Source organism: Leguminivora glycinivorella, chromosome 21, assembly GCF_023078275.1.
Source record: "Leguminivora glycinivorella isolate SPB_JAAS2020 chromosome 21, LegGlyc_1.1, whole genome shotgun sequence".
NCBI lineage: Eukaryota > Metazoa > Arthropoda > Insecta > Lepidoptera > Tortricidae > Leguminivora > Leguminivora glycinivorella.
Window position 1 is genome coordinate 651,731 of NC_062991.1, and position 19,623 is coordinate 671,353.

The 19,623-nt window shown below is 37.6% G+C and overlaps 1 protein-coding gene across 1 annotated transcript in view; it reads left to right on the plus strand.

The window, feature by feature from the left end:
- LOC125237555 (fez family zinc finger protein erm-like) overlaps positions 1-19,117 on the plus strand; it is a 109,254-nt gene extending 90,137 nt beyond the window's left edge. The window contains exon 3 of the mRNA XM_048144685.1: positions 17,092-19,117. Coding sequence (XP_048000642.1) covers positions 17,108-18,196 — 1,089 coding nt within the window. The 5' untranslated portion in view covers positions 17,092-17,107 and the 3' untranslated portion in view covers positions 18,197-19,117. The remainder of the gene's footprint in view (positions 1-17,091) is intronic.
- Positions 19,118-19,623: the final 506 nt, after the last annotated feature.

Consider the following 19,623-nt stretch of genomic DNA (forward strand, 5'->3'; position numbering starts at 1 on the left):
TGAATTGTATGTTCGGCTTTAAAGAGAATCATCATTTTAATTTTCTTCATTTTAACTTTTATTTATACCTAAAACAAAACTAAAAGCTTAAAAAGTGATAAACGTAGTTGTATGAGTTGTATCGTAGCTCGTGACGCTACGACGACGTAACCCGTAGCAAGCACAGATATGTAGAGATTGTAGAGAATCATCTTCGTAGCGCTTGAAACATTTATTTATTGCATTTCTATACAACTTGAGAAACTAAAAATGTAAGCGAAACATTAACCCTGATTTATGATAGTAGCAAATTTTATTATTCTTTATTCGTTTTAGCTCTATATTTTATTATATTATTATTTATGTATGTGTATTTGAATGAGTGTTTTGTGTTGTTTGGTTGTATTTAAATTCTACTTCTCATATTTCTTAGAGCCACCTACCATATATTCTGATTATATTAACTCCAGACAAAGGTTGTCTGGAAGAGATCGCTCCTGATGTTACCTCTGTTTAATGTGTTTTTGTTTCTTGTGCATAACTATTAAACTATGTAAGGTGTGCAAAAAAGAGTATTGTATTGTATTATTAAGCATTTACTTTTACATAAAATAAGGCGTAGAAGGTAGACATCATTATTAGATTTGGGCAGGACTATGGTTGCAAAACAACCGGTTTTTTTTTCTGGCTTGAAAAAAAAACATGAAAAAAAACCGTGAAAAAAAAACAGTTTTTTTCTGGAGTATGTTTTTTTTCTAAAGGACGAAATCTCAAAATTTGCAAAACAGTTAATACTTTTATACGGTTTTTTAGACTTTATGTTAACTATTAAACGAATTTAATTTAATAACTTTAATTTCTGGTTTTATAAAACTAACATTTACACAATCTGTAGTTAGAAGTCGTCGCTATTTACTGTTGGCATGACCACCGCCTCTTCACGCTCCACGCCGCATCGGGGATTCCCCAATAAACGTTTGCATACTGAATTGTTTATCGAATTAAAATAAACTTTATTGTTATTGAAACGTTACAAACCACGAAAAACCGTTATTGTCGTATTATTTGATCACCTGAAAAAAAACCATATTTAGAAAAAAAACCATGGTGCTTGGTTTTTTTTCATAATTTTGAAAAAAAAAACATTTGGTTTTTTTTCTATTTGCAACCCTAGTCAGGACTAGGCAGAGTTATGGCAGGTCGACTAAAGGAAAATTTTATATCGTATAAATGACTAAACCCCACGGTAAGCTCAAAGAGGTTTGTATTGTGGATATTCAATTAATAAGTATCTAATGTGTATATAATGTGTGTACAATGCAACAATAAATCATTTCATTTCATTTCATTTCATTACAAAACATCCATGAGACTATGACCACATCTCGGACACTGGCGATTAAATTTATGTATATGAAAGAGGCGCGTTCCTAGCACACATTCTAACTCAATTCTAAGCTCGTATAGGTGAACGCGTACCATGCTTGTATGAGTGCGATATGACAGGTCGACTGTTCGCGTTTTTGACAGGCGGTAACTGTGAGGTAAATCTACTTAGGAGGCACTAACCACTGCTCAGTTGTGGGCGATTGGAAGCTTCAAGCTTTAGCTGGCTAACCAGAAATATATGACTACAGCATATTGCGAAACTTCATTTAAAACTATTTTCTTATAATTAATGAATCTACCAATGAGTTTTTCTAAATTTATGTGCGAAATGTCATTTGATGTTTGCCAGTGGCTTTTCGGTGAAGGAAAACATCGTGAGGAAACCGGACTAATTCCAGTAAGGCCTAGTTACCCTTCGGGTTGGAAGGTCAGATGGCAGTCGCTTTCGTAAAACTAGTGCCTACGCCAAATCTTGGGATTAGTTGTCAAAGCGGTCCCCGGGCATGAGCCGTGGCAAATGCCGGGATAAAGGAGGATGATGCTGATGACGGTTGTACTCACGTTATTATATCGCTATTGCTGCGACATGTTTCGGGCCAATTTGGAGGTCCCTCTTCTGGCATATAGGAGTTCACGCGGCGGCTAAACTCCGTGCACTGAACGTTAGTTGTCGTGTAGATTCTTGTAGCGCGGCTGTGTCGACCGACGAAGAGAAGCACACTGCACTTGACTGCACTCACTGTGTCCACGTGATTATCAAAGCACACTCTGCTTCACATCATAATATGTCTCACGAAAAGTTTAACGTGTGTAACTATTTTCTTCATACTAAAGTGTCACCCTATACATCAGAATAACAGTGCCCTCCTGACAATACTCATATACGATATTTCTGATCAGCGGGCCGATTAATGAGTCTCACGCGTTCGAATTCAGAAAATTGTCACTGAAAATAATGGGCAAGTCACCGTTTTCAACCGGTATTTTAGTGACAGTGAGACTCAAAAATCGGCCCCCAGGCTTTAAAAGGATGAGTCGATAGAATCTCAATATATATTGTAGATAGATGCAGGTATCAAAGCTGCAGCTATCTCTAATCTTATTCATGGCCCTATCGACGCATCTACAAGCGCCTTCCTCGTGTCAATTAGTTAAGTGATACTCTACAAACTCAATCGAAAATATACCTTATGGGCGGCCTAGCCAAATGACAAACGTTGACGCTATACGCCGATCGAAACGCACTAGCTCTGTCGCGCCACGAACACCGATAGAGATAATTAGCTATGATCATCATTGTCCTTGCGTTATCCGGTAAATCAAGGAACCATACCTGTTGGAAGGTTTAAACTTTACAGTACCGAAAACTAGCACGAGGTCTTGTTGTCGTCGCACTATTTTTCGTCCCAGTTTTACCAGGACTAAACTAGGCAGGTCACTTCCGGTCCATAGAATGCAAGTAACTTGGAATAATGTGTCTCTACAAGAAAACTTCGAAATAGATATATTTAGTGATTCTATACAAAGTTTAAAATGCCGAATACTCGAGAAACGGCTATAATTCTTGAAGTAAATTAATAGTTTTCTTTTTTAACTGCATGTAACTCACTTGCTAAATTGTAATCATTAGGTATACTTAATTATAGTTTGTAATATATTTTAGCTAGGTAGTAGTGTAAAAGCCTGAACTGTTTGAATGTTGCTGCACGCCTGTTATTGGTGCATAAATATTATGGGTGTCCTCTATTGTCATTATATTCATCTGTTGGTTGTCGTTATCCCGGCATTTGTCACGGCTCATGAGAGCCTCTGGTCCGCTATGACAACTAATCCAGGCACTAGTTTTACGAAAGTAACTGCCATCTGACCTTCCAACCCGAAGGGTAACTAGGCCTTATTGGAATTAGTCCGGTTTCCTCACGATGTTTTCCTTCACCGAAAAGCGACTGGCAAATAGCGATTCGATTGCCAACAGCATCAAATAGTATGAAAAGTATGTATAGTAAAGTGTGTGTGTCTGTTTTTTGTCCGACTTTCACGGCAAAACGAAGCGAAATTGACGTGAGTTTTTAAATGGAGATAGGTAGTTGAAAGGATAGTGACATAGATTACTTTTTATCTCCTTCTAACCCCCTACTTCCCTACTCCCCTACTTCTGCAATTTTCGAATTTACCGCGAGCGAAGCCGCGGGCAAAAGCTAGTAAAAGACAAAAGATAAAAGATAAAAATTCATTTATTCAAGTAGGATCAAATAGACCGCTTTTGCATCGTCAATATCTACATTATATCTCAAACATGCACAATTACAATACAGTAGAAAATAAACGTCGAAATACTTTGACAACGAGACGTGATTGTTCGCAAGTTGTGTTTAAATAAAACCATCTTAAATTAACTAGATACAGTTGGTTTTGGTTTGAAAGATTGAAGAGTCACGTCAAAGAATAATGATATCAGAGTTGATGATCTAATTTGATCCTTTGTATGCTTATCTTAAGGTGCAGATTGTGAGGGTGTGAAGTGGCGGGGCCTGCCTAATCTGGGAGTTAGATGGAGTGGATTAGCGCCCTTATCTCGAGTAAAACTGCTTAGAGGACAAAACAACTTTGCCCTAGATATTCGTAGACTTTAAGACGCTACAGGAGCGAAAATGCTAAAATGAAGCCCCTCCTTCAATTTGGGAATTTTAGTTAAATATACTAGTGTTATTAACGAAAAGAACGAAAAGATTATATATGACCAGATTTTTCCATCTTTAAGAGGCAATTTAGCACAGGAGCAGCATGGTTTTGTAAATAAAAAATGCACTGAATCAAATTTATGCGAATTTATAGATAGTTTTATGTGGCATGGACGAGGGTTATCAGGTGGACGTCGTGTACACAGATTATTCCAAGGCGTTTGATAAAATATCCCACTCTCTACTATTACAAAAATTGGAGTCCGTTGGATTGCATGGAGACCTCCTGCGCTGGGTTACTTCTTACCTCCGCGACCGAAGTCAAGCAGTGGCGATTAAAGACTTTTGTTCCAGTTTTATCCCTGTATCTTTTGGCGTCCCTCAAGTCTCGCATTTGGAAGGTCCCAACGTTTTTCAACATTTTTATAAACGACGTTACTTCAGTCTTTAAATCATCTACCTGCCTACTTTATGCTGACGATAAAAAAATTATGAAATTAGTGAGGAATATCGATGACTGTCATGCATTGCAGGAAGATTTGACAAGGTTGTACACCTATTGCCAAAAAAATTATTTACATTTAAACACAAAAAAATGTCACATTATAACTTTTACCAGAAAAAGACAGGTCATATACTTCAACTACCATTTAAATAATGAAGAAATACGTAGAGTCTCTGATGTTAAAGATTTAGGCATACACTTAGACAGCAAATTATCTTTTAGTAACCACATAGAGAACATAACAAGTAGGGCATACAGGCTACTTGGCTTTGTTTTGAGAACCACTAAAGAATTCAAGGAAGCTGATACTTTACAAATGCTGTTTAACTCTTTAGTCAGGCCAATTCTTGAATATGGGTCATCCGTTTGGAACCCTAGTTATAAATGCTACATCAAAAGCATAGAAGCTATACAAAATAAACTTACGAAACATTTAAATTATAAAGCCTCTTTCTAAATCCAGCCAGCCGCATAACGTCCGAAAATTGGTTTCGCTCGAAGGTCGACGCACGCTAATGGATCAAACTTTTCTATATAAAATCGTAAACAATTGTATTGACTCCCCTTATTTAATAAGTAAAATTTGTTTTAGAACTCCTCGTTTGAACACACGACATCACAAACTCTTTCACATTCCCTTTACACGAAAAAGGTATAAATCCAATTCCTTCATTAATAAAGCGTGTAAGTTCAATAATAATCTTTTCTCACACATAGACATGTTTAACATTCCGTTAGGTAAATGTAAGTATATGGTACTTAGTGTTTTGAATGAATAGCTTGTAATTCTTGTAATGTAATGTTAGTTTGTTTCTTTCTATCCGTAAGCAATTTTCTTGTATGTTTGAATTTATTCATATTGCCGACAAATGTTTGTTATCTAGATGTAGTTGTTATTTCGTTCCGATTTTGTACACGTAAATGCATTAGCAACTTGTGGCATCTTCATTGGTTCTTGTATTAACTGATTACATTATTTTATAAGATAAATTGTACCGTTTGTGCCCTAATAAACATTAAACATTAAACATAGATTAATCGAAAAAAATATGTCCATTAAGAACAACTCAGTTAAAAGATATTGCGAAATAATCTTTTCAATCATGGTTCCGCTCTCGAATGTTTCCTCCTTCAAAACTTAATCAATCGGAACGAGAATCTGAATAACAATGAAATAGTTTATTTAGTTTAGTTTTTTTGGCTAATTGTTACCAATATTGAGTATTCACACCTTTTTTTACGTCATAATAAAAATACCGTTTTTGGAAAATTTTGATTCGCTCTAGCGTCTTTAATAATATCAAAAAAATCAAAACGGTCCGACACAGATAAAAATAATAAGAACCTGTGCTTGAAAAAAATCATTGATCTATCTTCAAAAACCCGGGAGGAAATAGTCGAGAGCGTTTGTATAGAGAATTTACCCCTCCTGTATCGTCTTACGTCGATTTCATGTATCGATTTAAATATTAATATGGATATGATTAGTGCAATTTTTTAATTACATGTCATGTGGATTGTAATAAGGTCTTACAATCTGTTATTATTACATCGCACACCGCAAACTTCGCTGACTATTAGATTAAATTAATGTTATTTTACAAAAGTATTAAAGTTGGATTTCTTTCAACCCCTTTTTGCCAAGAGTGGCACTGAAACTTAGTAGTTCATGTGCTCTGCCTACCCCTTTATGGGATACAGGCATGATTATATGTATGTATGTATTTTACAAAAATGACCACCTACATTTAAAGATAAGTATTTTATTCTAAAGAGAGGAGTTTGTATACAGCAGCGATTATTTTCTTTTTCTATTCTTTGAGTCGTAATATATGTTTTAACAAGAACTCAAATAAATAAACTATAAAAAATTAACAAACATTTTTTTATTTATTAATTATATTTTCATTATTATTTTTGGCCAATATTCACAGACGCATCCAAAAACGGCTTTACTTTTATACATTTTTGGTGTGTACAAAGAATAATAAATTATGCGAGTCATATCAATATTAATATTTAAATCGCTACATGAAATCCGCTCTCTACTTATAAGGAACCTACGTGCCAAATTTGGCATCTCTAGAACCAGCGGTTTCGGTTCTGCGTTAATATGTCAGTCAATCAGTCAGTCAGTTTCTTCTTTTATATATTTAGATGTCAGATACTTTTGGTGCGATGTTAATTTTTCCATTTTTCCTTTAATTTAAAAATACATTAAAAAGTCGCTAGTTCTACGAGCGATTGTAATACCTACTATGTCGAGTACCTTAAGGGGAGCTTGGAACGTGTACAACGCTTTGACTCACATAATGGGTAGATGGATGAATAAGATACTGACGCCTCTGAGTGTCATTACGGTATTAACTGATAACAGTGATACTCTGATTAGAGATTAAAGGAAGCGAGATATTGAAGACCTTTTTATTTTTTAAAAACCCTTTTGTTACATCAGCATTTCGAAAGGGGTCTTTTTTTTGCCACAGACAGACACACACACACACACAGACAAACAGACAGACAGACAAACACACAGACAGACACGTCAAACTTATAACACCCCTTCACACACAGTTTGACGTGTCTGTCTGTGTGTATGTCTGTCTGTCTGTCTGTCTGTTTGTCTGTCTGTCTGTGTGTGTGTGTCTGTCTGTGGCATCGTAGCTCTCGAACGGATGAACCGATTTTGATTTAGTTTTTTTTTGTCTGAAAATTGAGTTAGTCGGGAGTGTTCTTAGCCACGTTTCATGAAAATCGGTCCACTATGTCGCGGTCGGGGGTTTTTTTTCAAAATTTTAATTATGTGGTTAGGTTAACGAATAAAGAGACCTTTTACGCACTATACAACTGTCTTTGAAAATACATAATGCGTGGTGGGCGGCAACTCAATCACATTAATTACACCACAAATATTGACAGCCCACTCCATTCATTTAGCATTTGATTGACAATACAGAACAACCCATTGCAATCTGACTCTTCCCTTAAAATGTTTTGTTTTTACCAAGGATGATTTATATAGGATTTACAATCTTCATTCTAAGAATCGTACCTCATTTTTTAGCGCCACCTATTAAATACTATCATAACTACGTTGAGGGTGCCTACAATTTTTTTTTAATAATATGTATTGACATGATGTCATGACATTAAAATAAAGAAATATGTAATTTGTTCTTTTTTTCGCGGAAAGTCACACAAAACTCTCATAACATTCAGTTAAAAATTTACATTTTCCCCTTATTATTTAGGTTTGTTTTTAAACGTATTTTGCTCCAAAGTCGTACAATAGTAGTAAGTATTCCTTCAGTGCACAATGGTAGGTATTGTTGGTGCAACAGCGACACCTGGCTGGGGGGTGTGGAAACAATGAAAGCCGGCAATATTTATTATAATCGTATGATGAAAAGTATTATATTGTAGTAAACATAACGGAAGTTTTTATGCGAAGGTCAATGCTTTCGTCCGTTTTTTCACCTCTACATTTAGTGATTTGCATCATTTCCTATGAATTCATTTTTCATAAATAAATACGTCTGCTAAGTGTAAGATATGCTATTAGTTATTACTATTAAGCTTCGAATTAAAAGTCGAAAAGAGTAAAGAGAGATTCATATATTCGAAAATGTCGAAATATTCGTTGGCTCTCGGTGAGAACTTGGTAGCTCAATTGGCAGAGAGCTAGAATAGTGACCCAGAGACCGCAAGATCAAGAATATTGCAGGCAGTCATTTTCTACTTCTTGTATATTAATTTAGCGACTTCGGTGATAAATATATTTTTCCCCTCACTAGCTCGGAAACACGTGTTTTGTCCTTTAATACCAGCGGGTAAAAACGCATTTTATCCACTAGTAGGTAAAGTAATTTGACCTTGAATAAAGTCAAATTAACTGCTTTAAAATTGATAAAAGTAGGTGAATCTAGTAATAAAGATGATTTACCACCTGTGGAACTACTGGAAGCAGTGATAAACGCATTTTTTGCGTTGTAGTTTCCTCGCTATAGTGAGGGGAAAAGTTTTGTGTTACACTCGGGTACAAATGTATTTTACTTCTCGTGTGTTAAAAAACTCGCAAGTTCAGGATTCTATTCTCGAACCTACTATAGTCACTATAGAATCCTTTCACTTGCTCGTTTTTCAATTCCACACTCGGCGTTAAAATACAACTTTGCCCTTGTATAACAAATAACTTTTTAATGGTTGATTCCGTTTTCGTAAGTGACTAAAAATGTAATGTTTAAAGTCTCTTAAAATTGAAGAAACACGGTATTTACTCGTACCATACGTTTGCAATTATTGCATATAATACTCTAGTCCCAATTTAACATCAAATAACCATTCAATTAAATAAAACAATAGCCGCCGTTCAAATAAAACCACACGTCTGTAATAACCCGTCGCATACGTTCGCTTAACCCCCCCGATGCCCAATCTCGAGCATATTCCAACCCTCCGCGGCTTTGTTTCGAGTGCGACTCGAATTGAGATGTGACTGCAAATTAAAATTATTTGCATTGTTTTCAAGTGTATGGTTTTTTTATAAGAACTGTTTTGATGTTCGTGCTTTCGTATGGGATAAAAGCTGTTTTGTAGAACGGAAATTACGCGTTCGAGAAAAGTTGAAATCAAAACTGAAATACAACTACATTCTTAGGCCGTTTTCACATTATCCGATCCGATATCGGATGTAGGAAGGATGTAAAATAAACAAACAAACAAACAAACAAAGCATTTATTGCAAAAATGTAAGATTTATGCGCTTCCAGGTCTTCATTTATGTATTTAATAGATCATTATTACTAAAAATCGATATGAAACGCAAAAATTGCGGATTAAATGCCGATGGCACTCTCCTACAACGGCTACAACAGTTTTTGTCCGAGGCACCATCGAACTGCCGCGATATCGGCAGGACGCTTCCAACATTTTTTGGCATGCCGGACCCCCCGCCAGTTGTCGGCCGATAATATTTGTTTGTGTGCGTATATAATGTATATATACGTTTGTAGTAGTGTGTGTGACAAAAATGGCGTCTATTAAACAACTGCTAATGATCGAAATTCAAATAAGTTGAAAATTCCCATTGAAAAAAAAAAAGGTTGTAATGCATCGGTCCGAATTGCGGATACTATGTAGTTTTTTCATCTTTTAGTAGATATAGTTGAATGTAAAATTATTTATTTTGCCTGACACTCTTGAGTATTTTTTATGCTCGTTATCTTAATTTTACAATATAATATTTAGGATATAGTGCTTATAATTATTAAACATAAACCATTTTTTAAATATTTTTTGATACAAAATCATACTTCATTGATTTGGAACAATGCGTTTTATCGGACCGACATCCGACACTATCGGAAGCGTTTATCGGATATAGGATGTCGGTCCGACATCCGATATCGGATCGGATAATGTGAAAACGGCCTTAGGCATTGTAACTTTCAAAAATCTAAAAAATACCGAATTGCTTTTAATAACCTACTAACCACAAAATTTACATTTTAAAAAAAACGCCCCGACATAGTGGACCGGTTTTAATGAAACATGATGGCTAAGAACAGTAAGAACACTCCCGACTAATTCAGCTTTACAACAAAAATATCTAAATCGATTCATCCGTTCGGGAGCTACGATGCCACAGATAGACACACACATACAGACAGACACGTCAAACTTATAACACTCCGTCGTTTTTGCGTACGGGTTAAAAATGCTTAATTTTTAATTTTTCATCGGACTAATAAAGAAGTTGCGACCTAGTGCCGCCCCAAGTCACTATTGTCATATAATAGACGTGGTTTACACGATCTGAAAGATAAATCCTGAGGGGCGTTCCAATTTACTTTTTAAAATTTAAAATGTATTAAGTTCATGCAGGAAAGCATTAGGAAAAGGCTGTAAAAAGGTGGAAAAAATCAAGAACGTTTGTAATTTTTATCCACTGAAGCTGAAAAATGGCAGAGATTGTCAAGGACTTCGATTTTATTTAAAATCGAAGAAAGAAATTGCAGTCCAGACCCGCCCTACGTCACAATTGTTATACAATAGACGTTGTTTACACGATCCGGCTGGTCCCTGAGGCACGTTCCAATTTATTTAATAAATAAAATAGTAACTTCAGCCAGGAAAGTATTATGGAAAAATGCTACAAAAATGTAAATATGACGTTCGCGTGTTAGAAATAATTTGGATAGTATTTTTTTCACTTTAGCTAATTAGTTTTTTAAAATGTGGATTTTTTTATTTAAGAGGGCATTCAACGAAAACGTCGTAATAATGTAAAATTGATAGTTTTAGTCGGCAAAATGCTACACTTTCCGTCATCTAAAAGACTTATGAAGTTCAGGATTCGATTAGGACATCTTCTTAACTTACATGTTGTGAGACTGGATTTTTAAAAACTAACTCACTTAATAAATTATGATTTTTTTTCTGGTGCATGTTTAGGAAAACCCGCGAAAAGTGCTGACTTAGTCCGTCTAATTTGTAAAATTTGGATAGTTTTGAATGCTTCAAGTGGTAAATTTGTATTATGTATATCCTGTACTACAATCATCTGAGACTACTTCTTTGTTATAAGGCTTTAGAATAGAGTAAATGAGGATATGATGAATCCAATTTGTTTCAGAAATCACCTCGGAATAAGTGTCAATTTCTTCGAAAACTTACGTGTTTTTGAAGTAGTTTTAATATAAAAATAATCTGCAACGCTTACTCAAACAGATTTTATGCAAAAGTTTTCTATTAATTGCAATTTAATATTTTTGACGATTTTTTAAAAATGCCTCCTTATTACCGGTTACGCGCGCTTGCGATGTCAGTACCGCGGCAGAGCTTGTAGAGGCAGGACGTAGGTATGTTAGTCCGCTCCGCACGCGGCTCGACGATCGCGAAGTTATTTTGTCATTGTGTGCGGCACCCGCCGTGTCCAAAACCGCACTTGTGTGCGTGTTTGGCTGTACTGTTGCATGTATACTGCGACCGAAAACTTTGATCCTTGGGTTGACGACTTTGGTAACTAACTAATTAACTTGACTAATATTTTTAGTAAGTATTATTTATTATTGAATATCATTTGAGGTTACTGACTCGTCTCAACAAAATCTTTGACAATAGATGGTACTCAGGATCTGATGATGAAGTCAGATGGTAGTCATGAGTTCTCATCAACCAGGTCTTGAAACCATTTCGTGTTTGGGCTCGTTTAATTCGCCTCAACAAGATCTTTGACAAGAGGTGATGGTACCCAGGATCTGATGATGAAGCCGGAAGGTAGTCATGAGTTCTCATCAACCAGGTCTTGAAACCATTTCGTGTTTGAGCTCGTTTGATTTGCCTCAACAAGATCTTTGACAAGAGGTGATGGTACCCAGGATCTGACGATGAAGCCGGAAGGTAGTCATGAGTTCTCATCAACCAGGTCTTGAAACCATTTCGTGTTTGGGCTCGTTTGGTTCGTCTTAACAAGATCTTTGACAAGAGATGGTACCCAGGATCTGATGATGAAGCTGGAAGGTAGTCAAGAGAATTCATCAACCAGGTCTTGAAACCACTCCGTGTTTGGGCTCGTTTGGTTCGTCTCAACAAGATCTTTGACAAGAGATGGTACCCAGGATCTGATGGTGAAGCCGGAAGGTAGTCAAGAGTATTCAACAACCAGGTCTTGAAACTATTCTGTGTTTGGGCTCGTTTGATTCGTCTCAACAAGATCTTTGACAAGAGATGGTACCCAGGATCTGATGATGAAGCTGGAAGGTAGTCAAGAGTATTCCACGACCAGGTCTTGAAACCACTTCGTGTTTGGGTTCGTTTGATTCGTCTCAACAAGATCTTTGACAAGAGATGGTAATCACTCTTTTATACTCTGGCGCATCCACTGTCTCAGTGTGTCAACAGTCAACTAAAGCAGGTAGGCGTAGCGTAGAGTTGTATTTCCTTACAAAAAACCAATACATAGATGTGGACCTTCCTGTGCTCCATGCAATTAAAACAACATAATATTTAAAAACCGGCCGAGAGCGAGAGCGTGCCTACACTGAGCGTGGCCCGACACGCTCTCGGCCGGTTTTTAAAGCCGCGTTGGTAAATAGCCGCTCGGCTCTTCCGTAGTTTTCCATATTTTTCAAAAACTATAGAACCTATCAAGTTCAAAACAGTTTTCCTAGAAAGTTTATAAAGTTCTACTTTTGTGATTTTTAAATATTTTTTTAATATATGGTTAAAAAGTTAGAGGGGGGGGGGACACTTTTTTTCTTTAGGAGCGATTATTCGCGAAAATATTAATATTATCAAAAAACGATTTCAGTAATTCATTTTTAAATACCTATCCAACAATAAATCATACGTTAGGGTTGAATTGAAAAAAAAAAATCACTCCCTACTTTACGTGTAGGGGGGTACCCTAATAAAACATTTTTTCCGCTTTTTATTTTTGCACTTTGTCGGCGTGACTGATATACATATTGGTACCAAATTTCAGCTCTCTAGTTCTAACGGTCACTGAGATTATCCGCGGACGGACGGACGGACGGAGGGACAGACAGACAGACATGGCGAAACTATAAGGGTTCCTAGTTGACTACAAAACCCTAAAAACACATTTTAAATATCAAACTTATATTGACCGGGATATAGACCGTGAATATAAGTCTAATGAAAATAACCGTGAATCATTCAAAACTCTTACATTTTAAATATAAAAAAAAACTACTTAAAATTAAAGAAAACCGATCTTAGTTCCATTATATACAGAGTGGGGCCTGTAACAAAGGCGAAGAATTGAACTGTAGGCTATTCTCCTTATACTGATCAACATTTATTCAGTGACTTTTAAAAATTATGAAGTCTTTAAATTTTTAATTTTTCATACAAAATAAATATTAGCTTCAATGTACGCCATTATTGTTGTCATTGACGTTGTCTGTCACACTTTAGACTTAACAGAATTCGCAATACATTACCTCTTAGAAAAAACTTTCAAGGGTGATAAAAATCAAAATAAAAGTTATTTTTAAAAGTCGCCGAACAAATGTTGATCAGTATAAGTGCGTTTTCATATTATCCGATCCGATATCGGATGTCGGACCGATATCCCATACATTACAGGCGCCATCTTGGATTTTTTCTATTGAAATGCTTCCGACATCCGATATCGGATCGGATAGTGTGAAAACGGCTTAAGGAGAATAGCCTAGAGTTCAATTCTTCGCCTTTGTTACAGGCCCCACTCTGTATATGTACCTAGAAAACATCATCATCTTCCTTGCGTTATCCCGGCATTTGCCACGGCTCATGGGAGCCTGCGGTCCACTTTGACAACTAATCCCAAGATTTGGCGTAGGCACTAGTTTTTACGAAAGCGACTGCCATCTGACCTTTCAACCCAAAGGGTAAACTAGACCTTATTGGAATAAGTCCGGTTTCCTCACGATGTTTTCCTTCACCGAAAAGAACCTAGAAAACATATCATATACAAAATAAAATAAAACTAAGAAAACGGATTATATTCATTATACGCGATATAATCTGATTCCATAGATTTATTTCATGAGTAACTATCGCGGTGACAGAAGACAATATTATATACACAATTTATTATATTATAAAAGTTTTTTAATTTATTTTCTTCCAAGGCTACACACGTTTTAATAAAAAAAACTGTGATAAGTTTAATAATTAAACTAAAAGGTCAAGTATTTATGCACGAAATCATGTATGCAAATATGTAATATATATGGTGGTGTTTTTACGCAAGTATCAATAATGGTTAGTCCGCAACGCCACTGACGGCGTGGCGGTACCGACCATGAATGCTATCCCTTTCGCTCTAGCCGCACGTAAGGTTGGTTCGAAGAGGATCGCACGCTATGTCTGTACCGCAGGCTACAATCGTTATGCTTCTGGTTATAGTGTGCGTCTGCACACAGGCGCACGCTTAAGATTGATCTCATTGGCCAACATCACGATTGTCATAATAGATGTGAATGAAAATTGAAAGTGAAAATCGAAAATAAGTAGTTCTAAAATTGCACGTTTTATTTTTGATTGATTTTACTGACAAAAAAAGAAATCGCAGGCAAAACCGCCCTACACTTCATCATGATTGTCCCACAATAGGCGTTGTTTACACGATCCGGCTGGTCCCTGAGGCGCGTTCCAATTTACTAAAAACAAGCACAATACCGAGCACTTTACACGGCGGGGGAGGAAGTAAAGGGTTTGACGCAAGGGATAGTTGGTATGTCAGGCTTAATTATATTGATATGGATATGTTTCTAGTAATGTACCTACAAGTTCTTAAGTTTTCCTTAACTTTATAGAAATTCTCATTCGAAAATGTTCATGCAAGATGCAAGTTGCCGTTGAGAACATCTTCATTAATATTACTAAGATACGCAATGTTCTTAACAGTTGAACAGTTTGAATTAGGTACCTACACTGTGGCTTTTATCAACTCACCAAATGCCATAGAAATAGACCGTTAAACTTGTCAATATGTGTGCGTAACGTCAATCAATATCGAGAACTTTCCATGAAAAATTAACAATTTAGAAAATTCTCTCCGGTGCAGGTGCATTCCACGAGAAAGTCGCTTACGATATTACATCGCTAGTTACTCAACCAACAAGTGTTCCAAGTTCCAACATACACGTCTTTATCAGCTATTTCAAATTCTACTGAGGGGCTACTATTAGAACACTTTTGCACCTAATTGTAGGTACAAGGGTGCGTAGCCGAATGGCACAAACGCTCACGAAACGCTCACGAAACGAAACGCTAGTAGATATCTATCTCTATCGCGCTTGCGTATTGGCGCGACAGAGCCAGACTACGTTTCGTTTTCGTTTCGCGTCGGAGAAATGCCATTCGGCTACGGGGCCAGGATACCCGCAATCTCCAAGGTCTTTGAAACAGGTCTCTGCGACAGAATAGTTAGATTCTTTAGCATGAATGGGGCCCTCAGCAAGGAGCAGTATGCCTACCGAGAAGGCCGATCTACAGTGGGTGCAGCGCGCGAATTGCTTGCAACTATTCTAGATCATTTGGAGTCAAGAAGGTACGTTGCCGCTATTTTCTTTGACCTCTCTCGCGCATTTGATCTGGTCGATCATACACTTATAGCTGCAAAATTGGAACATTACGGCATACGTGGAACGGCCCTAGATATTGTGCGGTCCTTTTTAGCAAACCGGAACCAAATAACGGAAGTGGATGGTGTCAGGTCTGATCCAGGATCTATCGGTGACAGGTCGGTTCCCCAGGGCTCCAATGTAGGGAACACCGTATTCACATTACTTATGAATGACCTCCCATTCCAAAGTCCAATCGTAAAGTTTATTATGTATGCAGATGACATATGTGCAATAGTTCACGGATGCGACCACGAGGAGCTACAGAGTAACATTAGAGACATTACACTTAAATTACAATTTTGGTTTGACGTCAACGGCATGCAACTGAATATAAGTAAAACAAACCTAATACACTTTTCACTCAGCTGTGTAGCGCAGTCGACACTCGATATCAATGTCGATGGCGATCGAATTGAACCTGTGCACCATGCTCGTTATGTAGGTTTCACGTTCGATAAAGGTTTGCAATGGGGGGAGCACATCGACGCCGTATGTTTGAAACTCAACTCTGCCTATTATGCTATATCTCGCCTAAAGCGGACGTTAACACGGCAAAATTTAATGACTGCGTACTGTGCCTACTTCCATACACACCTGACCAGTGGAATAGATTTATGGGGCTTAGCGGCTGACAGAGACAGGCCGTTTTTGATTCAAAAAAAAGTTATTCGCCTTATATGCGGAGTTCCTCCAGATGAGACGGCCAGGCCACTCTTCATTCACCTCAGAGTGTTGACAGTGCCTTCTCTCTATATCGTCGAGGTGGCTAAGTATGTGAGAAGGAACCCGAATGAATTCCCCTTAGCACGAAGTAACTTTGCAAGGAGGAAACTGGGGCTGGCAGTCCCCGCACATAGACTGCAGAAAACGGGCAAGTCTCTCAAGGTAATGGGCGCTAAAGTGTACAATAAGATTCCTGAAGCTATCAAAAATGTTGACAATGAGCGCCAATTTATACATAAGTTGAAAATGTATTGCCTAATGAAGGCCTATTACACAATAAATGAGTTCTTTGATGAATGAAAATTTAGCTAAAAATTAAACATGACCTAAAATGCCATAATAAAATTGTATTTACGAATTCTTATTTATTATTATTATTTTTAATTGTAATTTCATTGATTTTCGAATTGTGTTGTAATTATTGTATTGATATCACTTTTCTGATCATTACTATTATTATTTATTTTTTAATGTACAAAATGGCATCAAGTTCCTTAGATCAAATTAGACATCATTTTATTGGAATTTTATTTGAAAGATTGTATTTTAATTTTTTTATTTTTTACATAATTGTAACAGTGTTTGACGGTGTATGATTAGTACCAATAAATGTATCTATCTATCTATCTATCTATCTATCATGCCACAGATTAACAAAGATCGCATTTGTCCGCAGATACCCACGCGTCACCATGCAGCCGTTCCAGACGTCAACGCGCGAGCCGCGCGAGCCCTCCCCCGACCGCGCCTCCTCCCCCGACACCCCGCACACCCCCGCCCCCGCGCCCGTCCTCAACTTCTCCATCGCGCGCCTCATGGAGCCCGACCGCAAGAAATCCGTCTCCCCTGACCCCCCGCCATTCCTCTCCTACGGCGCACAGCTGTTAGACTCAGCGTTCAAACAGTACATCCCAGCTGCCAGGCGACAACTAGTCTCACACTACCCGCTACTCTACTACGGTCCAGACTTAGTTTCTCTAAGCTACGCCCATCAGCTCCAACTTCCCCGACCACCACCAGCCTCACCCCCGCGACCGCCCAGCCCAAGACCAGCTACCGACGTCGTCTCCTCAACTACCGGCCCTACACCATCCCCGGCTAAAAACAAAAGCTTCGCTTGCGGAGATTGCGGCAAAGTCTTCAATGCACATTACAATTTGACTCGACATATGCCTGTCCACACAGGAGCTAGACCATTCGTCTGTAAAATCTGTGGGAAGGGCTTCAGACAAGCATCAACTTTGTGTAGACACAAAATCATTCACACGTCGGAAAAGCCTCACAAATGTCTCACTTGCGGCAAAGCGTTTAACCGCTCTTCTACTCTGAACACACACGCGCGCATCCATGCCGGCTACAAACCCTTCGTCTGCGAATTCTGCGGAAAAGGGTTCCACCAGAAAGGGAACTACAAGAACCACAGGCTAACCCACAGCGGAGAGAAAGCTTACAAATGTAGTATTTGTAACAAGGCGTTTCATCAGATCTATAATCTAACCTTTCATATGCATACTCATAATGAACGGAAGCCGTTTACTTGTAGTATTTGCGCTAAAGGTTTCTGCAGGAATTTCGATTTGAAGAAGCATACGAGGAAGTTACATTTGGGGACAAGTTCGTCTAATAACGACTCGTCGTTGGACACGCAGGATGAGTCGACGCAAGAGGCAAGTCCGGAAGAAGCACGCGCGGCTTTCCGACCTTTCCTCGGGTCTCCATACCCTAGACTGTTGGACGCGCGGCTGCCTGCACCGAACACGTTTTTCTCGAAGCTGTTGTGACCCGCGGCCTATTTCAATAACTTCGGAGAGAATAACGATTGTGAGTGAAGTGATGAGACTATGTAAATATTGTTAGTGAAATGTCCTTACAGTGATTCTCGTGTTTTAGGTGTTGAGTAAATTTATGAACGTTGAAATCCAAAATCCAGACGAGATTAAGAGCGATTGGAAAACATTCAATCAGGTAGGGAATTCAGTCGTAAAACAATCAAATTTTGAACTAGTTTTACGCCTTTTGACCTAGACCTAGAGTTTTGACGTTTATGACGTTATAATACCTACAGTGTGTACAGTACCTAAAGCTAATACTGGCGAATCTCTGAACGGTGGGTATAGGAAATAAGAAATGATTTTTTTAAATACCACGTCGGTGGCAAACAGGTATCGGCCCGCCTGATGGAAAGCGGCCACCGTAACCTACGGACGCCTGCAACTCAAGGGGTGTCACATGCGCGTTGCCGACCCAAATTAGATGACTTTTACTTAAAATTGAATTAAGACTGTCATCGTAACCATGTTTACAGTACAATGCTTCTAAAAAAAATGAATAATGGGGTGGGGTGAAAATTAAGAGTAGGTAACTCAAAAACACCTCTTAATTAATGATAACACTACTGAATTACACGTATAGTTTACTTTATCGGCCGTATAAGGCGTACACACTGTATATAAATCTCTATTGACGTATTCTAAATCGTCACAAACTCATAGGGTCTGAAATGAAGTGAGTGCAAATAGTTACAGTTAAAATTAAAGTAAATATTTAATTAATAGCACCTACCTACATACTAATTAATATTAGAATGTTGTCGGTCCTCTGAGTCAGATTACCACTAGATAAAAATAATCTTTAAATGTCACACCTCAATTTATTCTTCTCAATGGGACCGATTTTTGAGTCTCACGCGTTCGAATTCAGAAAATTGCCACTGAAAATAATAAGCAAGTCACCGTTTTCAACCGGTCTTTTAGTGACAAAATCTCGTATGCGAGATTCAAAAATCGCCCTCCTGATTAGATCCCGACGATAAAAAAATGTGTCCCAAATTTTCCATACAAAACTCGAGTTTCCAATACGTCACGCACGTAGTAAGTTCATACTAAAATCGTGACGTAAGAGGAAAAAAATAGGACACATCTTTTTATCGTCGGAATCGAATTCAGCTCGTGATTCTGAGAAGAATGAGCCCAAACACGTCCAGATCTGGTGAAATTCGATATTCGAGATTTATTTTGGAAAACGCTCTTTGTCGTTTTGAATTACATTTTTCATTTTTTTTAATTGCTATCTATGTACAGGGGAAAGAAACATTTCACAGGGGAACGAAAATTTTATTATTTTTTGCGCTAAGACGCACGGTTAGGAGATACAGCCATTCAACATTTTCTTTTCAGTAAAATTGTATTTATTTTATTTCATGCAATGT